The sequence below is a fragment of the Apteryx mantelli genome, chromosome 21 (assembly GCF_036417845.1).
Source record: "Apteryx mantelli isolate bAptMan1 chromosome 21, bAptMan1.hap1, whole genome shotgun sequence".
NCBI classification, from domain to species: Eukaryota; Metazoa; Chordata; class Aves; order Apterygiformes; family Apterygidae; genus Apteryx; species Apteryx mantelli.
The window spans coordinates 2300332-2314259 of NC_089998.1; the positions used below are offsets into that span (position 1 = coordinate 2300332).

At 46.2% G+C, this 13928-nt stretch overlaps 1 protein-coding gene across 1 annotated transcript; it reads left to right on the forward strand.

Annotated features, from left to right (window-relative positions):
• Window positions 1-3: 3 nt before the first annotated feature.
• RBM18 (RNA binding motif protein 18) lies at window positions 4-11696 on the forward strand. The gene is made up of 6 exons (XM_067309235.1): window positions 4-85; window positions 166-282; window positions 6201-6327; window positions 7459-7545; window positions 9302-9387; window positions 11066-11696. The coding sequence occupies exons 2-6, from the start codon at window positions 170-172 to the stop codon at window positions 11223-11225; spliced, it is 573 nt and encodes a 190-aa protein (XP_067165336.1). The 5' UTR covers window positions 4-85; window positions 166-169; the 3' UTR covers window positions 11226-11696.
• The last annotated feature ends 2232 nt before the right edge of the window (window positions 11697-13928 follow it).

A 13928-nucleotide genomic window follows, 5' to 3' on the forward strand; every position in this document is an offset into this window, starting at 1 on the left:
TGACGTCACAAAGGCGCGCCGGGGCGGGGCGAGGCCTGCGCCAGGAGGGAGCCGCCGCGGCCTGCCCAGGCCCGCGGGTGTCATGGTGAGTGCGACCCCCCCCCCCCCCCCCCCAAAAATCATCCCCGGCCTGGCCCGGCCCGCGCTCACCGCCGCCCTCCGCAGAGCCATGGAGCCGGGGCGCCAGACGCTGCCGCTGGAGAACGCCTCCATCCTCTCCGAGGGCGCCCTGCAGGACGGGCACCGCCTCTGGATCGGCAACCTCGACCCCAAGATCACCGAGTGAGTCACCCCCCCCCCGGGGCCCCGCCGGAGACCCCATCCTGGGGCCCCCGTCACCCCCCCGGGACCCCCGCCAGGGAGCCCCCCCCCCCCAGACCCTCTATCACCCTCCCAGACCCCCCCGTTAGGGCCCCGCCGCCCTTTATCGCCCCCCCTCCGTTACCTCCCTCCCGCAGCACCCCTCCCCCGGCGCCCCTTCCCCGAGCAAGCTCCCCGGGAGTCCCCGTGTTTCCCCCCCCCAAGGGTCCCTCAGCCCGGCTTGGGGGCCCTGACCTCCGGTGGGCCGTGTCCCCCCCCCCCGGTACCCCCTGCTCCCCCCGCAGGGACCCTCAGCCCGGTTTGGGGTCCCTGACCCCCGGCGGGCCGTGTCCCCCCCCGCCCAGCACGGCCCAGCCCCCCGTCGCCATGCCCGGGCTCACCCCGGGCCGCGGGGCGGGCGCTTGTTTGGGGGAGCAGCGCTGGAGGGTGCCCCGCGCCCGGTGGCAGCGCGCCCAGCTCCCGCCCTGCCGCGCGCGACGGATGCCGGTAGCCACGGCGGTGCCCGGCTGTGCCCGCTGGTCCCCGCCCTGAGCGTGCGGCCCCTCCGCACCTGGGGACGGATGGGGAGCAGGGCCTGAAGCGGGGGGCGTCCGGGGCCCCGCACACCACGGGGTTTGGGGACACTCGCTTAGCTAGTGCCCCAGTCGCCTCCGAGTCGCCTCCCAGGCTGGAAGCCCAAGGGTGAAAAACATCCTTCTTGTCTTCGAAAGCGACACAAGTCCAGAATTTTTACCCCTGGCTGGCACTGCCGGGGTGACTGAGAGGCTTCTTTTGTCATTGCTCTCGCGTCAGCGGTGGGATGTTGGTCGAGCAGAGGGTCCTGACTAAAGTATCTGCGCAGGACCTAGATAAGCTACAGTGCCGCTAGCTCCCTGTGGCGGATAAGAGCATAATCAAATGTATGCGTTCCGTGTTTTCCCCAGACGCTAAATAATTATCTTCTGAGCAAACATAATAAAATATTTGAACAGACTGACTGCCAAGGAAATATGAGTTGCTGTCTAATATTTCGATAATGTGTGGAAAAATAACTAGATCTTTCAAAAAAAAAAACAATTTGGGGTTTATACACTTCTCAGAAACAAGCATTTTTGATTAACTATTGTACGTGCCTGTCATGGAATACTTTTTCCTCCAGCTTCTTTTTGTGTGTGTGCAGGTGCTAGGTTTTTATTCTAAATGCAGTTCATCTTAACAGAGCAGTTTTCTAATAGGCTCTAAATGGAATCATTAATGTATTGTGCTTTTCAGCCATTCAGCTTTGGGTGGTTTCTGCATTAATTACCATTTTTATCCCACAGCAACGTTACTCTGGTTTGTCCACATTCACTGACCACATAATATTAGATATAGAACATCTTGAAAGCATTATTTATTGAGTCCTTAAAGATTCAGGAAACTGGGTTAGTGTGAGGGGAGGAATAGTGGATGCTTGTAAAAGGATTAGATCCTTCACTTCCTGGGATGATCTTTAATTTCATTTTTAAAAGACCCTTTCAGTCTCGGTCATTCCTTTGATTCTAGTCCAGATGACTTTATATGGTAAAAATGTATTGTTTTCATAGCCTGGATGAAATGAGTTTTAGGGTTTCAGCCCACTTCTTGCCTGATCAGGCTGTTGCTTTTCAAATAACTGGTTGTAGTCACCTGAATTCGGCAGTCTGGGCGTCGGGCACGGCTGCCCTTGTGCCCTCACCGTTAGAGGTGGTCTGTCTAGAGTAGTGTCGTGCCTGTCGGGAAGGGGTGAGGGACTGTTCCGAGAGCTTCATTCTCCAGTGTCATAAAATCTAGAATGTTTCCCTGCCTTTAGGTGTTTCAAACTTGCCTACTACTGAGGTCTGTACTTGTTACTTATTTTAGGCTTTGTTTTTCTGGCTTAAGATCAATGTGTCTTGTTTTTGATTTCACTTTTAGAAGTGCCTAACATTCTCCTGAAAACTATATTGCAATCTCTTTCTTTGCGAAGAAAAAGAAAGGAAGTTTTCTTTCAACACCTTGCCAGCGTAGACAAAAAAGAGCAGGTTTCTATATCAGATGAGTAAATTTCTATAAATCAGCCTAACCCTTACTTTCTTGTCTTAGGGGCTTGCATCTCTGCTCATACTTGCTCATCTGAATGATTCCAGTTCAGTATACCAATCACATGACTGAAAAAAAATACCTGAAAAGTAAACAGCTGTTTCTTCATTTGCTGCTTTTATCTGATTTTAGAGGGTTGGCCCTGCAATTTCTATGGTAGCTTTGTTTAAGAGTGAGTAAAGTTGATTGAGTTGTTAGCAGGGTTAATAACTGGTTGTGACTTTCTCGAGCAGAAATGCGTTCAGAAAGTCTTGAATTAATGCGAGACTTCCATTTAGAGAGCAACCTATAGCTGCAATCAAGCGCTAGGAAGTTAATAGGTAACATATACATTTGAGCACAAGCTGCGGTACTAGGAATTTATAAATGTAGGGCTGCCCACAAATTACAGCCTGCGAGCTGATGGCTTACAAGAGGTTACTGCACATACTAAGTAACCGTGACTCAAACGGGAGTCTCAGAGGATCTCAGATGCTGACATATCCTACAGATTGGGCATGACAGGTCTTCTCGTGGTCCTTCCTCCTCCCTTACTGGCAGTGTTTACTTGGATGACTTATCTTCTTTTTTTTCTAGCATCCTTATAGGATTGTTTTGTCTGTGGAAAAAGATAGTATTAGGCCTCAGCTGAATGTATTCTTAGCAGCTGGAAGGAGGCAAGCTGGCACCGTGTGACCAAGCAGCTGCTCCTGACGCAGGACACAGTCTCCGGGCGCTTCCGGTGCTGCGCGATCCCTGCTTCGGGGACTGCCCCAGCCGTGCAGGAGGAGGGCAGCGAGTGGTCGCATTCCCAGGGTGGATATCGCTCTCCAAGGCAGCTGTGGATTGTCCTCGCTGTCGCCATGACCATTGCCGGGTGCTGCATTCGTCCCCCAACCGTGCAGTGGGGTAGGAGACGCACCGTGGCACAGCCCTTCTGTTTGCATCTCTTCTCGATGGTCCTGCCGATGATGAAACCCCTTACTTTCTTTACATCCATCTCCCGCTTTCTAAGCTGAGTAGAGCTGCCTCCTGTGCAGACTCCTGTTGGCAAAGTCTGAGATTTTTAAATATTTGCCTGTCCAAAAAATGTTGCATTTTCAGCACTGTACGGTTGCATACCTATGAACTAGTTTTCAGTAGCCTTTGAATGACCGTTCATTTTCCCCAGGTATGAAATAGTGCGTGTTCACCTTCCTTGGCTGTTGTGCCGCTTGTCTGCGATCCCATCTTGATGAGTCGCACCTAGAAAACAATGTGTGCGTAACTTGTTGTTACAGACTCCTCCTGGCTCCCAGTGGGGCAAAATTCTTAATAATAATAGGTTTAGCATGTGGCCCGGTACCTTTTCGGTATCCTTGGGATAGCATTGTTCAGAGGAAGCCTTGCCTGTGTTTGAATAGCACTCAGGGTGCCAGGAGGAAGACTGGAGGAAAAGGAAACGGGGGAGCTGCTGCTTCGTCTCGCATTCACATCAGATGACAGGAAGTGGAAATTGAGGTTGGCTGCAGTGATCTGTGGAGCCACATCTGTGCGAGTAGCTCAAAGCTCTGGATAACCCAAATTGTTGCCATAGTAAAGCTTTTTACACATGTTCGCACCTTTTTTTTTGCTTTTTTTTTTTTTTCTTAAAGGCTTCAGGTTTTCCATGACAGGTCTTCCTTCAATTCTGAAGTCCTCTTTGCTTGGAGAACTACTTGCTGAATTACTGTTAATGCCCCCACTGTATTAACAATAACAAGTCCTAATCGGAGCCTGAAAGTTTTATTTATATGAAACTTCAGTTTTAAGCTATTCCATGTGCAATAGATGACTTGCAGTTGTAGAAATTGTGTATATGGTTTAAAAATTGTTGCATCATCTAGAATCTAAAGATTCTAAATAGCGTAAACGCTACATAGATTGCTTCTAGACTTTTTAAATGAAATTTATTTTAAAGGAATGACTATCATTCTTCTGCCAAGGAAGTAAAATAAATATTATTTGAATGCAGAGATTCTCAGAAGAAAAACAGTGTTCCTTTTGGCGTGGTAGCTGCAGATTTTTTTTGTTGTTGCTAAACGAATATAATGAGAATCATCATTGCCCTTCCATTGACTCTGTAATTGCCACAGGGGAAGAACAACGTTCTAGTGTCAAGGACTTTATTTTCATACTGCTGAAATTGCAAGTTGCTTTTGGTAGCAATATCTTTTTAGAAACAAATCTGAGGTGCACTTACGTATTTTGGAGGCTCTGAGAGTTCAACATGTGCGATTTTATATGTATAATATATACATCACACATGTCCAAAGCTGATGTTTTAACATGTACCTCTGTGTCTGCTTGTAGGCAGTTTGAGGAGTAGTGGTGAAAGTTGGCTTACTGTGTAACCGGCTCCTTCGCCTCCTCTCTTGTATTCCTGTCTCTTGCCTTCTGAACAGGGACTGAGGGTTCGTAGGACTCTGGAATACCATAACACTTCAGTGCTTCATCTCTATCCTGAAGGATGTAGGAAGCCTTCCATAATCAATTACAATGTGTTTATTCCCCTGGGCAATAACTTGGCCTTTCTGCATTGCTGGTCTGAACGCTTGCTGCACCTTCACCTCTTTAAAAGTGCATATCCTGAATGTCCACCGTGAGCCATCCTGTGAGATGACTCACATTCCTGGAACTTTCTTGCCTGCCTCCTGAAGCTTAACAAAGAGCTATCGCCCGCTTCAAACATCCTACCAGGCTTTATTAGGGAAAAATGTCATCTGCCCTTCCCAATTGGACCCTCACTAAAGTTCCCTGATGCTTTGAATGTCTTGGGACATTACCAATTCTTCATTTTTGGACAGGCATGCTGTTTTGTTTTGTTTTTTCCCCAGTGCCTGGTGGTCTGTGTGCACTCCAGTAATCCTGCTGAGCTTTCAAAGCTCTGAGTGTTCATCCCGTTCTGCAAGCTGGAAATCGGGCTGAGAGGCTAAGTGGCTTCCTAAAGCTGTACAGCTAATCAGGAGGAGAAGTCAGGAGTCCTAAAATGCCTTTCTAAACCCTTAGGCAATACTTGAACTCTGGGGATGGGGTCAGCCAGCGAAATACTGATACGTATAACTTTCCTTCTAAGTCAGCTAGTGTTGTTAAACATTTTGATCCAGGGAACCAAAAAAGCTGCACAAAGAACTTCCAGAATTCGATGTGGCCTGTACAACAAATGTGCTCCTTGTTTTATGTTGCTCAGTGCACTACATACTAAGACAAATTCACTTTGGTTTTCCCTGTTTTATTAGAAATGGTACACTTCCCACTGGAGAGCAGGAAGATAATAGGCTAAATAAGTGTTTGACTTTGGGCATGTCGCTGAAGTGCTGCTTGAGCCAGAAGCACTGTTAGATTTTTGCCAGGGCGATGCTGAGGCCCGTCTGCTTGTGCAGGGGGAGGAGACGGAGCTTTAGGCAGTCACAGGGCTAGAGAAGGGGAACATTTAAGGTTTTAAGAGGTGTGATTGAGAAAGGCAAGAGGCAAAGTCCTCCCTAACCCCTGGGGAGGCATTGCATAATTGTCCAAACGCCAACTATTAATAGATCTTCTCCTCTGTGCCCTTCAGCTGGCACTGCTGAGAGCAAAGCTCTGTGCCGTGAGGTTTTAGAGCAGTCACGGATTCGGGGCACCTCAGGCTGTGGATGCTGAAGGGTTGCTGTAGGGAGCACGCAGCTCTGCGGGTATTTGAGAACACGGGTGACAGAAAACTGCTTATGTGACTGAACGTGAAACGTGGTGGCGGGTGTTCTCCTCTCAATCTGCTTGCTTCCGAAGTAGTGTAAGGTGCCATTAATGCCTTCTCTCCTCTTCAGATACCACCTTCTCAAACTCCTTCAGAAGTTTGGCAAAGTAAAGCAATTTGACTTTCTCTTTCACAAGTCTGGTGCTCTGGAGGGGCAGCCGAGGGGTTACTGTTTTGTGAACTTTGAAACCAAACAGGTATGTTGCTTTTAATCTAAAATTCTGATTTATATGTCTGGCTGCTTCTTTCCCTGTCTTATTTATGTCAACTTAAAGATAAAACAGGAAGAGATGACTTAAATATTTTGTCTATACAAGCAGCCCTACTCTACCAGCTCCACTCTGAGACAGCTCCTGGAAGTAGCAATAGTGATTTCCTCTATCCTGTGCTGTCTTTTCCTGAATCCTGTTTTCTGATGCTAATTAAAAAGGGCCAGTTCTCAGCCCCATTTTGTTAGGGAGCTGGTTGGCTCCATGAGCACACAAACACCAACCTGTGTTGCTGCCAGATGCGCAGCATGGTACATCTGTCGGATCCTGGACCGAACTGCCCCTGCCTGCCCTTTTGGGGGTTCTAGCTCTTGCTACAAATCAGAGTTTGAAGTCGTGCTGATCTGTAGCATCAGAGCTGGACTTCTTTTGTCAAAATTCTGCTAAATTGCTTGAAAGCTATAAAGAACAGTGTATTTGGAGATCACCTGTGGTTGTGTGCCTTCATCTCTTGCTGGGAATTGATGACAAGGTTGTAGGCAGAGCGCTGGCACAGTGTAGTTCAATCCCCTTGCTGCTCTAGAAGCTATCCTGGAACTGTTACTCATACCAAGGTGGAACAGTACTGCGACGTAACTGCTGTGAATCAGGTTATAGGGGAGTGTCCCAAAACTGAGATTCCACTGCTGAGTCTAGATCAGTACCAGTGTGTGTTAGCAGGATCCGGAATAACTGCAGCTGGGTGTTAATGAGACATGTAATCACCGTAATGAATCACAGCGTTTTCTAGAGAAACGCCTGTAGCAGAAATCTCCCCTGGAATGCTGTTCCAGTGCTCTCTGCGTTTGGTCCTTCCAAAACTCCTGATCATCTTCCCCACTTCCTCTCCACAACAAATGAAAGAATCTACCTGGTTAGTTTATAAAAAGTCCAGCGATTCAGGTGGGTGTTGGAGTCTCCAGAGATATTCCTGGATTGGGATAGAATGGGATAAACTTTCAGTGCTGTCAGTTAACTGTACTTACACAAGACTGACTTACAAGGAAAAAAGGGTCTTTCGATCTCGGATGGATTTGACTGAAGACTTAGTTTTGTTTATTGAACCGTCTTCCTGTGCAGGAAGCAGAAAAGGCGATCCAATGTCTCAATGGGAAGCTGGCCCTTTCCAAGAAACTGGTGGTGCGGTGGGCGCATGCACAGGTCAAGGTAAGCTCGTTGTTGTGTTTTTAAATGTGCAAAGCTAAAAATATGTTAATATCAAGGACCAATTCTTATCAATGGTGTCTTAGCCTGGCAAGATAAACTTCAGTCTGTTCTAGGAAACAACTCTCATGGAAATAATTTTAACAGTCTGACTTCTTTCATATACCTAAACTGTGCTGGATTAGCTATGGATAAAAATAGACCATTTAAACTGGTGTTCTTTGTAAAGGAGTTTCTAATCAGAGCTGTATGAACAAACTACTTCTATAATTGTCCAAATTCCAACTTTTCCCAAACTTGGTGATTGGCTAAAAGTTCCCTTCCTGATATTGCTCCCTTTGTGGATAGGAGATGCATTGAAATTCCCAGTTACTGAGTACTTTGTTCCACTTCTGAAAGCACTTATGTGGTAGCAGCTCTAATTACGTCTGGCTTTCAAAGCAACATATTTCATGTCTAAAATAAATATATTTTTATTGCTTTATTGCATAAGCTGTCAAGTTATTTTTTATGTTAATTTAAGCAGTACCATCTTATGTTTTAATTACTTTGAAATCCTGTCTTGTCTCTCCTACAGTTATTTACTATCTGGTACTTGGTAAAGCAACTTATCTTCAGAAATTTTCTTTTCAGGGAACTGGATTGTGGGGGGAGCTGCGTGCTGCTATTTACCTTTGGGTAGTTTGCTTTTAACTTGTATTGATTATCCTATATGCAGCTTTCTATCCTTATCAAGTATACTGGTGTATTTGTTTTGGATGCTAAAGAAACGGGTACCTTTGTTAAAGGAGACCATGTTGTTTTAATTATTGGCTTCAAGGGCTCCAGGCTCTTGTCAGCACATCCAAACTTGTGTAAATCCAGTCTCCATTTTCTTGAGTTCTGTAACTATTAGAGTGCCACGTGCTTCCGGATGCCTGAAGAATGATCAGGCCATAAAAGGAGTTTCAGCCGGAGGAGCGAGCGGAGTTCGGCAGGGTAGCCCAGTGCTTAGCCGTCCAGGGTATGGCAAAGAACGTGCATAAATATACATTCAGTTTGCATGGCGTTTTCTAATGTGTGAATGGAAAGATTTAACCATGCAAAACTTTGGCTTATTGTAACACGTGTTTATTTTAGGCGATACCAGTACCATGCTTAAGCAGTTTTAAGATGAGCAGCCAAGGCTTACCAGACGCTGTCAATTTGAGCAGCTCTGCTGAAAAACAAACCTGATCTTGTGCCAAGCGAAACAAGGAAGCAGAACACTGCGAATAGCTCAGGAGGCCCGTTGCCCACAGAGAAGACAGACCCACAAGCTGCTTTCTATAGAAAGGGGATGGTTCCTAACTGCTCTTCAATGCGGTTTTTTTTTCCAGCACTGCACAATTCTGTTCAGTTGTGTACTTGGGTTACCTTCTGACTCTGCACAATGTGTGTATAAAGGCTATAGCAATGCGGTGGAGTAATGGCCTTAAATTTTAACATCTTTGCTTTGTGCCTTATAGAGAGAGGCATAGGAAGCGATAACATGGGGTAAGGCTTAAGGATCTGTAGTACAGTGTGTGTAAGTATGCAGAGGCAGAGTCTACGTTCCGTATTGGCACTAAACAAATATCATGGTTAGGATTCGTTTCAGTGTATGGCTACCAAAATCTTTCTTAGCAAAAGCTTCACAAAATATGAGGCGACTTTAATCCAAATTTAAAGTGCATCTGTTGGCAAATATTTCTTTGTTTGTAATTCCGGTTTACTTTAATACCTGGTCTCTTACTTGCAGAGATATGATCATAATAAAAATGAGAAGATTCTTCCAATCAGTCTGGAGCCGTCTTCCAGCACGGACCCACCCCAGTCTAACCTAAGGTAGGAGACTGGGCAGGTGAGGTGTGACCAAATGGTGGAGGTGGCAGGCAATGAACTTCTTGGATTTCAATAAAATCTAGAGCTGGCATTATCTGTGTGCTAAAAATCTAAAACCACCTTTACTGCCACTTTAAAAGGGCAGCATGCTGCAAAGTAACTCATTTGATGTGGGATGCTTTTGAGACTTGATATATGTTTTCTGACATGTCAAACTGTGGGAGCACTTAAAGGAAAAGAGGTAAGATGAGGAATTGGGAACGTGCAAGACTGCAGCTCGTTTGGCCGAATGTGCTGTATGCTGCTTCGCAGGAGCTCCAGTAAGAGCTTCTGCCTCTGGTTCCCAGCACTTGTGGCAGAAGCATTGCAACAGACCGACTAGGGAGGCAGTAATCTCAACACGTGTCTAAAAACACATCCCTACCTCTCATGCGATCTACAGCTTTAAAATAGCCTGAGTTAGGAAAATAAGTCTTCTCCCCATCTATCTGAAAGCACCGATTCAGAAAGTTACTAGCCAGTTCTTAACAGACATGCTGGACTATAAGAGACTGAGATTCACACTTTTTCTTATAGGAAAGGTAGATAATTCTACTGAACATCCCAGACTAAGCAGAAATCTGTAATGTGGTATTTCACTCTACTAATTTGATTAAGCAAAGCGCTTATGAGTGAAGATGTCTTTGATAATAGTAAAACCTTAAGACAGATTCACAGTAATACTTCATATTAAACTAAAAGCATTTTGCCAGTGTTAAGGCCAGAAAGACTTGTTCTGTGTGGGATTTGGTTAAATTTCCCAACCCCTTTGTTTACCTGAACCACGTATCCCTGGTTGTTGCAAGGGTATGTGAATTTTCTCTGCATTCAGTCAGTGGAATGCTATGAGGAAGAAGGACCAGGGAAAATTAATTTGCCTGTGGATAAAATGAGCTTGAAATTCAGAAGTGACACTGACAGTAGGAAAGTAATGAGCGGAGAGACTTGAGTCTCGTATCGTTAGCTCCATCACTGGCGCAAAGGAGTTGTTTCAGTGAGGATGGATGTTGTAAGAATCTGTACCGGAGAAGGGAATGTTCCTCAGTCCATGCCCGTTAGAGGGTTGTTAATAACAAAAGTCCTAGGAATTTGGGGTGTAACCTAGGATAGCTTCTCCCTTTGGGATAAACTCTCGTAATGTTGAAATAATGTTTCTTCCTGACCTAATTAGAGTCTGGGGTTTTCCCATCCCGAGCAGTGTTGCAGCTCGGAGGAAGTCTGGCTTTCATTTCTCTGCTGTTTCCAGCAGCCTAGTCTGAGCTGCACTCTGCTGCACATGCTCAGACCTCCTTAAATTACATCACTTTACATGAAGTAGGAAGCCTTTTAGTGTGCTCATCTGGCTCAGTCCTCAAGAAAGTGCTGAGTAGCTGCAAGGACCATTATTTTGTGGTGCTGTGATAGATCGTGGAGGACCTTTCCTAAGCAAATACATGCTGAGGATTCAAGTGAAATAGTGTGGGCCTTAAGCAGAAGATTCCTGCTTCCCAACTTTATACTGTTCATGAAGGTAGTGACAGGGGCTGCCTAGCCACTCCTGGTGTAACTGAGTATTCAGATGCCAAAAAATCCCTCTGGACTGCTGTACTCTTTTTGTTTACATGCTAGGAACAAGCTCAATTTCTCTTCTTTTTCTTTCCAGTGTCAGTGCAAAGATAAAGGCCATTGAAGCCAAGCTGAAAATGATGGCAGAAAATCCAGATGCCGAATTTCCAGCAACACCTGTTTATTCTTACTTCAAACCACCAGATAAGAAAAGGACTACTCCTTATTCCAGAGCTGCCTGGAAATCTAGAAGATGATGCTTATGAATGGATATGGTAGCAAGAAACACTGCTTTATATACCTGGAATCCTCCAACGCTTTTGTACTTTGTATAGTGAGAAGGAAACTGCCACCTGAGCACAGTATCACTGTATATGGCACAGTGTTTTATGACACCTTAGGTGGTCTGCTGAATACTCCTTATTGCCAGTGTAGCTTCACAGCTGAACGCTGTCCAGAAAAGTAGGTTCTGTTCAAAGCCTGTGATGAACACCCAGACAACCTCTTGTTCGTGTGCATTCAGTAGCGAGACTAGAAACAGTAACCAGTGTATGGAGTAAAGCACATCCAAAATGTTCTGTTCAACTGATTACTTTTTAAAGTATTTTTAAACAAAGGGTATTCCACTTCGTGTTTTTTTTAATGGAGGGAAAGCACTTGGTGTGAGTGACATTCTGTAGTTACCATGGAAAACACTTTTCATCTCAATAAAACTCATTTTAAATAGATTTTGCAAAAGTTCTAGCAGCTGTGCTTTTGCAGTATTTATATGCACTGAAGCAAATTCATTTTGCGTTTTGATCTGCTTGCTTTAAGATGAAGGTGGTCATGACACAACACAGGTATTTTCATTTAGGCTGTAGGTGTGTGCCTCCGTGTCGGAATCGGTGACTTTACGCACCACTGAGGTCTGTGCTGTGCTGTAGGCTCCCGAGTGCAGCAGTGGCATTTCTAGTGTTCCCATTCAATAACCCCCTTTAGTGGTAGTTCTTCATAAACCAGATGTGACAGCGTGAGAATAACATTGCTGCTTCAAAGACATCTGTCAGGCACATGACCTCCGCGTTTGCCCACCAACCAGTCCGACTTCTGTTTTTTGCTGGCTGGTAAAGATGGTTGATTATGTCTCTTGGTGTAACGTGGCTGGCGCAAGTGTTTGTGGTGAAATGGTGCTGCTGTACGATGGAGGATTATCTGTAGAAGGTGTTTAACTTACAAGTCTAATGGGTAGCGTTTTGCTTAAATCACCTGATACGCAGCACGCTCTTCTCCCCAAACGTTCTCTGCAAGATTGAAAGATCTGGGGAAAGGCCGTCGCCTGGCAGCCTGTTCTCCTGTGTGCGCATAGCGCTGGTGACTGCGTGCGAGAGGGATGCTGGGGAACGTGTGCGCTCGGGTACAGCGGATATGGTTCTGATTTTTGCCAATGTCCCGTTTATCACTTGAGTCCTTTCAGTAGTGAGTCTTCACCTCACCAGTTGCTCTCGAGTTGCTTCACCAACGTGATGAACAGTGGTCTCGGAGAAGAGGAGAATGTAATATTTAAGCAGCCCCAGGTTTCTCTACGCGGATGTTGCTCACTTCTTAGCAAAGTAGGGTTTGTGTTCCCGGGGCGATGCGCCTGTCTTACAGCGCAGAGCTCGCTTCCCGCTTCCGAGCCGAACACCTAGAATCGAGCTGTGCGGGTGTACGATGGATGGATTGTTAAAAGCCTGAATTGCTTAAAAGTAGGTCTCTCGCTGTTGAATATTTACTTTCTAATTTTCTTTGGATACCTGGCTAAAGAGAAAAGTTGTATCCTTTGGAATTTGTACCCCTGTGAATGACAATTACACCCATTTACATTCCTCTGTGAACAGCCTGTGTGTTGTTGTTCTTATGTGGTCTAACATTTGTAGTCTTTGGGATTTGTATCTGCTTTGTTTAAAACAACTGTTGTTCCTATTGCCAATAGAAATTTAGAAAATATCTGAATTCAGGTCAGGCGCATGGTTGTGTTCCCTTCAGAAACATACTTTGATATTTATTTGTACTTAAATACAATTTGTGGAAATTCTTATGGCTCTAAATAAATGTTTAAAATGCATTTTTTTCCTCCAGGAAAGTGAGGGTGATAAGCAGGAAGTGAGGGGTGGTAAATGCTTGGCATGAGCCGAGGTCCGCTGATGGAGATCTGTGTACAATAGCGGTAGTCTTCTGCACTGCCCCGTCGCTAACAGAAGTGCCTTGTGTATCTTTTGGCCAGACTCGGACCTGGGGGAGCTTTATTGCAGGTCCGTGTTTGTGTCCGTCACTGCCGTTACCACCAGCCTGGCAGGCATTCGTGCTGCTTGCGCTTCCCAGGAATGCTGTGGTCTCCCGGAAGGCCCCGAGCCCCTTCGGCAGCGGGCTGCCATTAGCACAGCAAAACCGGGGAGCTTCTGACACTGGATCTGGGAGGAGGTAAATACTCGGTAATGTGCTTCATGCGGGTCGGCACTGGGGCTTTACGTATCGACCATCACAAAATATCTTTGAAAAGCACCTGGAAGCTTTGCATCCTGCACCTCTGGTGGAGGACGTGGCGCGCTCTGCAGCTGTGAGTATGGAGATGTGCGGTCTGGTCGTGGGGGGAGAAGGGGGCTTTGCCCTCGGCTTGTGTGAGGGTGGCCGTTCCTTACGTTGGGTGCATGCTCCTGTCCATCAGGGGTCTTTCCCGGACCACCGTGTTTCCAGGGAATCCCTGGTGACAAGGTGGGGGGACCAAGGACAGTGTTCGTGGTGTCTACGGTTTGCTGTTTTTCTCAAGCTGTCAGTGATCTCTGTGCCTATGGCGAGACTCTCAGCTAGGACAGATCAAAAGTGCGCTTTTTCCCTAAAGGAGCGTATGAAATTCCTACCCCAAAATCTCAGGCTGCTGCCTGCTTTGCTCATGGAGGCAGCCCGCTCGCAGATCCTTGCGCGCACCCCGGCTTCGGTGG

Excerpts from the sequence above, each read along its gene's own strand:
- RBM18 (XM_067309235.1), top strand. The coding sequence starts at position 170 with ATGGAGCCGGGGCGCCAGACGCTGCCGCTGGAGAACGCCTCCATCCTC. Across the intron at positions 283-6,200 it reads CTCGACCCCAAGATCACCGA|ATACCACCTTCTCAAACTCC; the intron begins GTGAGTCACCCC and ends TCTCCTCTTCAG. Across the intron at positions 7,546-9,301 it reads GGGCGCATGCACAGGTCAAG|AGATATGATCATAATAAAAA; the intron begins GTAAGCTCGTTG and ends TCTTACTTGCAG.